The sequence below is a fragment of the Myotis brandtii genome, unplaced genomic scaffold (assembly GCF_000412655.1).
Source record: "Myotis brandtii unplaced genomic scaffold, ASM41265v1 scaffold188, whole genome shotgun sequence".
Classification (NCBI taxonomy): Eukaryota; Metazoa; Chordata; class Mammalia; order Chiroptera; family Vespertilionidae; genus Myotis; species Myotis brandtii.
In genome coordinates, this window is record NW_005356985.1 from 549,503 (window position 1) to 560,479 (window position 10,977).

At 57.1% G+C, this 10,977-nt stretch overlaps 1 protein-coding gene across 1 annotated transcript in view; it reads left to right on the plus strand.

Moving 5' to 3' along the window:
* Nucleotides 1-10,977, plus strand: part of EVC2 (Ellis van Creveld syndrome 2) — a 64,576-nt gene that overhangs the window by 10,345 nt on the left and 43,254 nt on the right. Inside the window, exons 3-6 of the mRNA XM_014538284.1 lie at nt 688-827; nt 5,446-5,514; nt 8,072-8,258; nt 9,602-9,711. Coding sequence (XP_014393770.1) covers nt 688-827; nt 5,446-5,514; nt 8,072-8,258; nt 9,602-9,711 — 506 coding nt within the window. The remainder of the gene's footprint in view (nt 1-687; nt 828-5,445; nt 5,515-8,071; nt 8,259-9,601; nt 9,712-10,977) is intronic.

Here is a 10,977-nt window from a genome sequence, read left to right on the forward strand (position 1 = left end):
CTGCCCTGGTTCAGTCCCCACCCCTTCCGCTCTGGCCTTCCCGGGCTGTTTTCTCTGGGTCTCCCCCGCCCCCTGATTTGTGCTCTCTCCCACCCGTCTCCCCCAGATCTCTAGGTGGTCCAGGTGTATACCTGTGACCACTTCCCTCCCCTGTGTACACCCCGAGGCCCATGGCAAACCCCGGCATCTGTCCCCAGGAATGTGGGTTCAGGAGCTATCCCCACCCTGGGGTCCTCCGGCCCCCTGGTCCAGGAGGGGTCTCTACCTGCTGTCCCAAGGCACCTGCGGAGGGGGCTGCAGATAGCAGGTCTCTTAATGAGGTCTCCTTCACTTTCTAATATTGGTTCTCAGGTTTTTCCTAGAGAAGACAAAAGTGATACCATGGCGTCAATTACTGAGCTTTTAAAAAGTACCCTGCCAGACATTGCACAGGGTCCCCTTGCCTGTTCCTGCCACCCAGGAGGTGGCCTGGCTTTGCAGGGAGCCCTGTGCTCAGGCCCTGGCCCCCAGTCCAGAGGCATCGCCCCCTCCACCCGGCTCCTTACTCTTCTGCACCTGCTCCTCCCTCGGGAAGCCAGTGCCGAACGTTCTGATAGAAGTTTGTTGCTCGGCTCTGCAAGAAAGTGCTTTGAAAACCTGAACATAATGCTCCCTGTTAACCTATCCTCCCTCTCTCTCCTCCCGCAGAGGTGAGTGAGCCAATAGGCACTTACCCCATTTCCCACACGGTCGCCACCTGCTCTGTCCACTTCAGTAGCCAGAGCCACGTGTGGCTGTTCAAACGTAAACATGTCAAGTGCTTGGTGGCCCCTGTGCTGGTGGCTGATGTATTGGAAGCCCGGACCATAGAATATTCCCATCCCCAAGGACAGTTCTCCTGCAGGTTTGCTGGAAGGAGAGAGGGTGAAGGGCGGAGTGGACAGGGGGCTTCGAGAGGGCCATTCGTCCCCCGTGCTTCCGGAGGGCCCCCGGGGCCGGGCTGTGCTCTGGGTGCTCGGGACAAGAGCACAGGGCAGTCCCTGCTCGTAAGAGACCTGCCTTCTCGGGGTAGGAGAAGGACACTAGGTAATGCTGTCGCCCTGGTGACAGATGGTGGTTGAGGCGACAGAGAGAAATACAGCGGGTGAAGGGGATCAAGAGAGGGTGACGAGTGCCCTCCAGGCAGGGTGGCAGGGAGGCGCTTTGAGCAGGCGGCCCGTTGAGCAGAGCCCTCCCTGTATGGGATGAATGAGGTCAAGGTCATGTTGGAGAAGAGCTTTCCAGGCTGAGATAATAGTGAGACCAAGGCCATTGGTGGGTCTGCTTGGTGTGGTCCAGGGCCAGCAAGGAGGTCTGTGCAGCAGGAGCAGAGCAGGAGGAGGGGAGGTGTGAGGCCAGAGGGTGAGGAGGGCCCAGGAAAGGCCCCACAGGAAGAGTAGAGCCAGTGGTCGGGCCTCCGGCTGGTACTCTGAGTAAGATGGAGGCCATGAGAGCAGGCACGTGACGTGCTCTGAGCCGTCCTATTAAAGCATCCCTATGGCAGGGGTGAGAATAGAGCACAGGGCAGCGGAGGGAGCCAAGAGACCAAGAGAGGAGGCAGGTGGAGACCAGGCAGGCGATGGAGACAAGCTGGACAGGGCGGTGAGCAGTGCTGAGTTGTGGGAATGTTTTGAAGGTAGAGTAGAGGCAGTGGGATTTGCTAGGAGTGGGTGTGGGTTGACAGAGAGGAGTCAAGGATGTACTAGTAAGTGAAGACCTGGGCCTGAGCAAATGGAAGACTGGGGAGTCCTCAGCTAACTCGTGGAAGCCTCTCACAGCAGCGCCTCCTGCATCAGCACCTCTGTGCTCAGCTGCCCCTCCTGCACGTATTTGCTTTACAAGCTGTGTTTCTTTTTCTTTTATAAATATACTAAAGGCTCGATGCACAAAAATTTGTGCAAGAGTAGGCCTTCCTTCCCCCGGCTGCCAGCACCAGCTTCCCTCCGGGACCCGGGACCCGGGCGGCTTCCCTCTGGCCCCAGCTTCATCTGGAATGACATCCAGCCTAATTAGCGATGGAAGACTGGGGGTGCCTTCAGCTAACTTGCAGAAGCCTCTCACGGCAGCGCCTCCCTGTCTACCGCCCTCCTGCATCAGCACCTCTGTGCTCAGCTGTCCCTCCTGCGTGTATTTGCTCTACAAGCTGTGTTTTTTTTCTTTTATAAATATACTAGAGGCTCGATACACGAAAATTAGTGCAAGAGTAGGCCTTCCTTCCCCCGGCTGCTGGCACTGGCTTCTCTCTGACACCCGGGACCCAGGCTTCCCTCGGCCCCAGCTTCGTCCGGAATGACATCTGGTCTAATTAGCATATTACCCTTTTATTGTTAAAGACTAGAGGCCTGATGCACGAAATTTGTGCAAGAGTAGGCCTTCGCAGCCCCGGCTGCCTCAGGCCAAGGCAGTAGCCCCAGCAGCTGCCTTGGCCTTTGTAGCCGTGGCTTCATCTGGAAGGTTGTCTGGACAGTCGTTCCACTGTTTGGCCTTTCGGTCGATTTGCATATTACACTTTTATTATTATAGACTAGTTCCCCGGTACATGGATTTGTGCACATTGACAGGAAATTAATTAGAAGGTGGCCGGCTGGGTGGGACTGGGCTAGACAGACCGGACACACCCTGGAGCCAACCTCCCGTGGTCCCTCCCTGGCCGGCCACACCTTGAAGGGCGTCTGCAGAGTGAGTTATAATAAAACTAATATGCAAATGGTCGCCATGCCCTCACGCATAACAACCGGTCAGCAGGAGGCTGTGTGTGCAGCAGGCATGCACTGGTGGGTGGGGCTATGTGCGTGACTGGCTTCATCGCATGGAGCACCTCTCGGTCCCTCCCCCAGCACCTCCTCCCCCTGGCTCCCCCCGGCTCCCGCGGAAGTGGCGGGGGGGGGACGTTGAGCGTCTACGTAGTCAGTGCGTGTCATACGTACTGGCCGGTTGGCTGGTTGGCTGCTCATTTAGCCTTTTATATATATAGATTTTTATTGATTTCAGAGAAGGGAGAGGAAGATAGAAATATCAATGATGAGAGAGAATCATTGATCGGCTGCCTCCTACTTGCCCCCTACTGGGGATCAAGCCCACAAAGCAGCCATGTACCCTGACTGGGAATCGAACCGTGACCTCCTGGTTCACAGGTTGACGCTCAACCACTGAGCCACGTTGGCCAGGCCAAGCTGTGTTTCTTAGCTGGTTGCAGGATGCTGTGTGAGCATCAGAGGACTCGCCAGCCAGGACCCTGCGTGAGGGCTCAGAGACTGGCTGGGGTGCTGGCATGTCACAGAGCCGGGAGCGTAGCACAGGGCAGAGGCCTGGAGGCTAATGCTGCTATGTGTGCAGGCGTCCTCAGGAGCATCGCTTCTCCTCTGTGCGTCTTTGTGCCCCTGTGCAGCGGGAGGGCAGCGCTCTGGAAAGGGAGTGTGCGATGTGGAAGGATCATAGGGTGTGGAGTCACACAGGCCGGGGTAGAGTCCAAACTTCCTGCCTGTGCAAGGCTGGTACTCTGAGTAAGATGGAGGCCATGAGAGCAGGCACGTGACGTGCTCTGAGCCGTCCTATTAAAGCATCCCTATGGCAGGGGTGAGAATAGAGCACAGGGCAGCGGAGGGGGCCAGGAGACCAAGAGAGGAGGCAGGTGGAGACCAGGCGGGCGATGGAGACGAGCTGGACAGGGTGGTGAGCGGTGCTGAGTTGTGGGAATGTTTTGAAGGTAGAGTAGAGGCAGTGGGATTTGCTAGGAGTGGGTGTGGGTTGACAGAGAGGAGTCAAGGATGTACTAGTAAGTGAAGACCTGGGCCTGAGCAAATGGAAGACTGGGGAGTCCTCAGCTAACTCGTGGAAGCCTCTCACAGCAGCGCCTCCTGCATCAGCACCTCTGTGCTCAGCTGCCCCTCCTGCACGTATTTGCTTTACAAGCTGTGTTTCTTTTTCTTTTATAAATATACTAAAGGCTCGATGCACAAAAATTTGTGCAAGAGTAGGCCTTCCTTCCCCCGGCTGCCAGCACCAGCTTCCCTCCGGGACCCGGGACCCGGGCGGCTTCCCTCTGGCCCCAGCTTCATCTGGAATGACATCCAGCCTAATTAGCATATTACCCTTTTATATTGTAGACTAGAGGCCCGATGCACGAAATTTGTGCAAGAGTAGGCCTTCGCAGCCCCGGCTGCCTCAGGCCAAGGCAGTAGCCCCAGCGGCTGCCTTGGCCCTGGAGCCAACCTCCCTCGGTCCCTCCCTGGCTGGCCACACCTGGGGCGGCGCCGGGGTTCGAAGGGCGTCTGCGGAGTGAGTGGGGTCCCTCAGGCAGATGGGGTCCCTCGGCCTGGCCTATGGGGATCAGGCTGAAACCAGTAGTCCAACATCCCCTGAGGGGTCCCCGAGTGTGAGCAGGCACTCTGCAAAGTTGTTGTTGCTCGGCAGTTCCTGCTTTGAGTATCTACCAGGTAGACACTCTCATGCCCTCAGCATAACAGCCGGTCAGCAGGAGGCTGTGTGTGCAGCAGGCATGCGCGGGTGGGTGGGGCTGTGTGCGTGACTGGCTTCATCGCATGGAGCACCTCTCAGTTCCTCCCCCTGCTCCCCACCCCCTGGCTCCAGCGGGTGGCGGCAGCTCCCACCTGCCTTTCTCCCATGGAAGTGGTGCGGCTTGCTCCCGCCGGCTCCAGCAAAAGCGGAGGCCTACTGCATGCGATTTTGCTCGCTGGGCCACTAGTATTTTAAATAAAAAGAATTAGGGTATATAGAGTGATGGGCATACACCTAGCACCAGGGAAATAATGGCCATTATTATAGTTACTGACCTCACTGAGAGCTGCCCGGTCTGTGATTCAGAGTATGTAGGTGAAGGGTGTGTCCTTATGGGGGCCAGGCCTGGGTCAGGGGGCACGTGGCAAGGGCAGAACGAACACATTGTGAGGATGAGGGGCGGCAGGGCTGGCGTCTGGTGGGTGAGCCCGGGCTCTCTGTTGGGATTTTCCAGGGGAGCCATGGCAGGGCTGGAGGGGGCCAGACCTGGGCGCCTTCTCTCCGTGGATGATGGACCAGCTGACGGGAGTCCTCCCCGTGCACGGCGACCCGCGTCCACTCCGTCACCCCTGTGTGGGCTGGTGTGTCCCGTGGGCCGACACCCAGGAGGCGTGAGCAGTCATTAATGCCTCCGGCTGAAATGCCAGCCCTGGTTTGTGGCGTCCCTGTGACAGCGGGTGTTGCTCCCATGCACCCAGACCAGGAAAAGCCCGCATTCCTCTTTCCTCCTGGGTTTGGGTTCCAACCCTTTGCTGCTCTTTACAAGAAATCTCCAAGGTTACGTAAGGCAGTTGCTGGACTAGCAGAAGGCATTGCTTTACCCCCTCAAAAGTGCCCCTTGCACTTTTCCTAAATGCGTGCAGCATGACATGGTTTTTGTTTCCTAATAATTTCTGCATCTCCTTGTAGCATGGAGACATTTCAAGAGACACTCAAGGAACTTCTGAGGACGGAGTGGTTTTCCAGAAATGTGCAGTGGTGAGTGCTCGGAGGGGGCTCACGCGCGGAGGGAAGATTGGGTTTTGCCCACATCATCGATTAGTGAGGTGACGCGTTTAAGAACGGGAGACCGCAGGGCTACCTGCCCAGGTCTGGGCACTGAGTGATGAGCTGGCCGACGAGGGATTTACATCTTATTTCACCAGGGCTAAGTTTTTTGGTGACGATGAAATTATTGTTAGTGAAAATCCACGGGGATCACTTAGCGTAGGTTTTCACATGGCTGTGGTGCTTGGCAGTTTAAAGAGTTATTTACCATCTTCTAGGTCTTTAATCCTACGAGACGGCTTTTGCATCATCCTGTGGTGGGGCCCGCAAGCCCACTGTCAGGCTCAGTGGTTCAAGAGGTTACGTAAGACAGTTGCTGGACTAGCAGAAGGCATTTCTTTACCCCCTCAAAAGTGCACCTTGCACTTTTCCTAAATGCATGCGGCATGACATGGTTTTTGTTTCCTAATAATTTCTGTATCTCCTTGTAGCGTGGAGACATTTCAAGAGACACTCAAGGAACTTCTGAGGACGGAGTGGTTTTCCAGAAATGTGCGGTGGTGAGTGCTCGGAGGGGGCTCACGCGCGGAGGGAAGATTGGGTTTTGCCCACATCATCGATTAGTGAGGTGACGCGTTTAAGAACGGGAGACCGCAGGGCTACCTGCCCAGGTCTGGGCACTGAGTGATGAGCTGGCCGACGAGGGATTTACATCTTATTTCACCAGGGCTAAGTTTTTTGGTGACGATGAAATTATTGTTAGTGAAAATCCACGGGGATCACTTAGCGTAGGTTTTCACATGGCTGTGGTGCTTGGCAGTTTAAAGAGTTATTTACCATCTTCTAGGTCTTTAATCCTACGAGACGGCTTTTGCATCATCCTGTGGTGGGGCCCGCAAGCCCACTGTCAGGCTCAGTGGTTCAATAGAAGGCGTTACCATCCTAGCCAGTTAGCTCAGTGGGTAGAGCATTGGTTCCCGGACTGAAGGGTCGCTCCCCATTCAGGGGCATGTGCCTCAGTTGCAGGCTCGGTCCCCGGCCCTGATCGGGGCATGTGCAGGAGGCCACCAGTTGATGTGTCTCTCTCACCTCTGGGTTTCTCTCTCTGTCTCTCCCCCTTCCTTACACTCTCTAAAAATCAATGGGAAAATACCCTCAAGTGAGGATTAACAAAACAAAACAAGCAGGAGGCCTCACAGAACTCAGCAAAGAGGTTGTGCTCAGCAAAGGAAAACACGTGGGGCAGCGTTCCGGAGGGATAGCTGCCCGCTGCCCTCTCCTGGAGAATTGAATGGACAGCATTTAATTTTCCAGTGAAGCGTGACGTCAGCCAGGGATGCTCACCTGAGCCTTGGTGTCCCGGATTTTTATTGGGGTGGGTCAGCTACTGAGTCTCCAGCCCCCCCAGAGGTCATCATGACACAGCGTGGCCCGTGGCCCCACCAGGAATCCCACTGTGAGCACACACTCCCTGTTGTGGCCCGAGGCCACAGGTATCCACAGGTGTGTGACACCCCCTTCCAGGCGGTGTTCCAAGGGCGTTGGAGGTCAGTCCCGCAGGAGCTGGTCCAGGACCAGCCTTCCCTTGGGATGTGCAGGGTGGGGCAGCCCGAGCCCTCTGAGCGAACCCTTGTGCACAGCCCTCATCCTGTCCCGGGCCCGCGGGTGTCCTGTGCCCTGCCCCCTACAGTGAGTGCTCCAGTCCCTCCATGTCCTAGAATGTTTTCCCCACGTGCATGCAATCTTAAGTGTGCATGTGTGTACTTGTGTGTATCTGGACCCACACCTTCCTCTTCCCCCTACACAGGTGCGTGCACGGCACAGTCTCCGACCTGCTTTCTGCACTTGTATCCCTGAGTCACTTTCCTGGGGACATGCCGAGGAAAGGAGGGGTAGGAAGGGTGGCAGATGAGTTAGAGAGGGGAGCAGGGCGAGCTTGCAGAGCCCGGGTGGGGAGCCCAGCTGTTGGGCACTGGCTGCTTCCAACAGCCAAGCCAGACGTGGCCGGGCAGAACCTGAAGGGGCACAGGCCTGCAGGAGGAGCCCAGCTCGGGCGACGCTGGAGACCAGATGGCAGGCAGAGGCCCTGGGCGGGCTCTGGGGCCAATTCTTCAAAATCAGGGAGTGAGACAGCCCACTGTTTGCTTCTCGCGGTGGCACCCAGTGTCGCTCTCCCCAGCCTGACTTTTGTTCTGTGCCGGGATGCTTTCTCTACGTTTCTCCGTAGGAACGATTTCACCACATCCCAGGGTCCCGGTTACTGCAAACTGTCGCCAGGCCACAGCTTGGCTGTGCCAGGACTCTCCCGGGCCTCTGAGATCAGCCTGGGGAATGTGAGACCCTCATGCCCTCTGTCCTAGGGTCGTTTTGTGCCATGTGCATGCAAGTATGAGCGGGTGCACACATGTGTGTGCCCCTCCACACATGTATACACATGTGCATGCGTACACGGACCTCTGCCTGACCTAACGCGCCCAAGTCGAGCCGGAGCACCATTTTAGGGAGTGGGCCTTGTCATTCAGTCTGCCCTCCCTCCATCCCACCGCAGGTGTCGGGGCCGAGCGTGGCGCAGACGGCCCAGGTGCATCTGCTGGTGAACAACACCGCGGCGCCAGGGGCCGCCGACCTGTCGGATCTGCTTTTGCTCGACAACATCACCGGCCTCGCCGTCAGGGAGTCGGCGGGAAACAAGACGTCGGCAGGGCTGCAGGCCTTCAGGCGGCGGTTTCTGCAAGGTGGTGGCAGCGGGGCCGGGCAGGGAGGGAACGGCAGGCTCGCGGAGCACGGGGTCGCCCACAGGCGTGTGCTTAGACACGGCACACGTGTTCTCCCAGTTAGTCCTCCCGGCGGACGGGCCGTCAGAGGAGGGGACCGCCTTCCAGTATCAGCATCTGACAGGCTGGATTTGTTACTTCACTTACAGAGAGAGAGGATTTGGGGAAAGAGTCTTTAAAGTATTATATATATTCCATTCTTTTTTTAAAAAGTATTTTTATTGATTTTAGTGAGGAAGGGAGAGGGAGAGAGAGATAGAAACATCAATGATGAGAGAGAAACATTGATCAGCTGCTTCCTGCACGCTCCGCATTGGGGATTGAGCCCACAACCCAGGCATGTGCCCTTGGCCGGAATCGAACCTGGGACCCTTCAGTCCACAGGCTGATGCTCTATTCACTGAGCCAAACCGGCCAGGGCTATATTTCATTCTTATTTCAAACATGAGCAAAGATGGATTTATAGTGAACCCCAGTGCATCCATCACCCACATGACCAAAATTGCCATCACTCAGTAAGCGGAGCCCATTCCGGGATATGCCGGAGAGAGGTGTGAGTACAGAGAGATGGAGCCCATGCTAGGCTGGTATAGCCTGTCACACAGGGAGGCGAAGTTGGAGGGCATGCGTAGGTAAGACCTGCAGGCCTGCTGCCCCTGCAGGCCCTGGCCTGGTGCTGCTCGCTGTGCGCAGACCCCACTGCCTGGCGTGTCCACACGGCAGTGGGTACCCTGTCACCAGGGCCCACAGACCTGCAGATGCCTTCCCTTAGCGTGGATGGGATGCTGGGATGAACACATCCCGCCTGGATTCTGAAGCAAACAGGAAGATTCTAGATTTCCTACGAGAGTGAGCTGAACACATCCTGCACTGGGAGACAGACCCCGTCTGAGGCAGTGCTGGGGGGGAGGGGCAGGTATGACATCACAGGAGCAGAGAGGGGCTCCTGCCCCTGGCACCTGCCCACAGCCCCTCCCAAGGGAAAAGCCAGGGCACTAAGGGTGGGCATGCTCTCCCCGCTAACAGGTGGGGGAGTCTCAGACTCCCCTGCTGCCCACGTGGGCCTCGGTGGCCACCTCCTCTTGAAGATGTGGCTGTCTGGTGGTGGTGGGTGTGGCTGTCTGGGGATGTCAGGTGTGGCTGTCTGGGGGTGTCGGGCATGGTTGTCGGGGTATTGGGCATGGCTATCGGTGATGGGACATGGGTGTCTGGGGGGTGGCGGCACGTGGGTGTCTGGGGTGAGGTGGGCGTGGCTACGTGGCAGAGGCCCTGTCGTGACCCCCATGTGCCTTCTCTCTGAGCAGTCGGAGACTCCTTCTCAGTCAGCTACACAGCCTCGCTGGAGGCCGGGGACCTTGGGCGTGGAGAGGTCCTGGTGCTGCCGGCTCTGCTCACCTTCCAGAGCGCCTCCGTGGTGCGTATGGCTGCGTCGCTCTGCTGTCTGCCTGCTCACTGCCCGGGAGGTGGTTTTAGCAGCATCCACACATAGGGCACACGATCTGTTCCTCCCTCCCTCCCTCCCTCCCTTCCTGCCTTCCTCCTTCAGTGACATCAAATTCTGGGTAAGTGCACAGGCCCAGGCATCTCACACACTTTGCCGTGAGCCGGGGCCCCTCGCCCCTCGCTATGACCCTGAGTGATCACTGAACGCCGTGGCCTGCGGCAGACTTAGGAGGATCTCTAATACTAGATGTTGATGCTCCTGCCGTGCTGTGCGCAGAACCAGCATCCAGCCAGTGGCCTTCACCCTGGTTGGTTTGCGGGAGCTGCATGACCAAGTGCCGCGGATGAGGTGGCTTAAAACAGCAGCTTACGCCCTCACACCTAGAGGCTGGAGTCCGAGGTCGGGGTGTCCGCAGGGTGGTTCCCTCTGAGGCCTGTCCCCTGGGTCTTCACTGGGCCGTCCCTCTGTGTCCTCCCCTCCCCATAGGGCCGTCAGTCCCACTGGACAGAGCCCACCCTGATGGTCTCATATGACCGTAATGACCCCTGAGAGGACCCCATATCTAATCACAGTTACATCCTGTCTCACTGGGGTAGGGCTTCACCCTGGGGATTTGGGGGGCGGGCACGATTCAGCCCATGCATTCACCTCTCTGTTAATCCCCGTGGGCGGTGAATGCCCTGGTTGTGTGGCGTGTGCCAGGCGCTGTGCACACCCTGGGGGCCCGGGAGGGGGAGGTTCCGTCCTTGTCCTCAAGCAGCTCACGTGCTAGTTGCTTTGGCCATTTAGTTCTGGCGTCAGCGCCTGGAGAAAGGATATTCACGGGCGTGGGAAACAAGACTCAGAGGGGACTGCCCAGGCCACAGGGCAGCGGCAGACTCAGACCCACAGCTGCCGGGCCCTCGCACCCAAGGCTGACAGGCCTGCGTGTGGCATTGCTGCTGCAATAGGGGGAACAGCCCAGGTAAAGTTAGATCAAACGGAAGATTCCAGAAGGGAAGGACCAGATACAAGAAAACAATATGAAACCGTCAGAAAAGACAAATCTCTCAGAAAATAATTCAGTACAAAATCAAGGACAGAGGACAGAGAAGAGTAAAAAAATAGAAATAAAACGGCCTAGAACAGTGGTTCTCAACCTTGGCTGCACATTAGAATCACCTGGGAATCTTTTTAAAATCCTGATTTCTGAGCCTCATCCTCTGGAAATTCTGTTTTTCTGTTATGAGGTGAGGC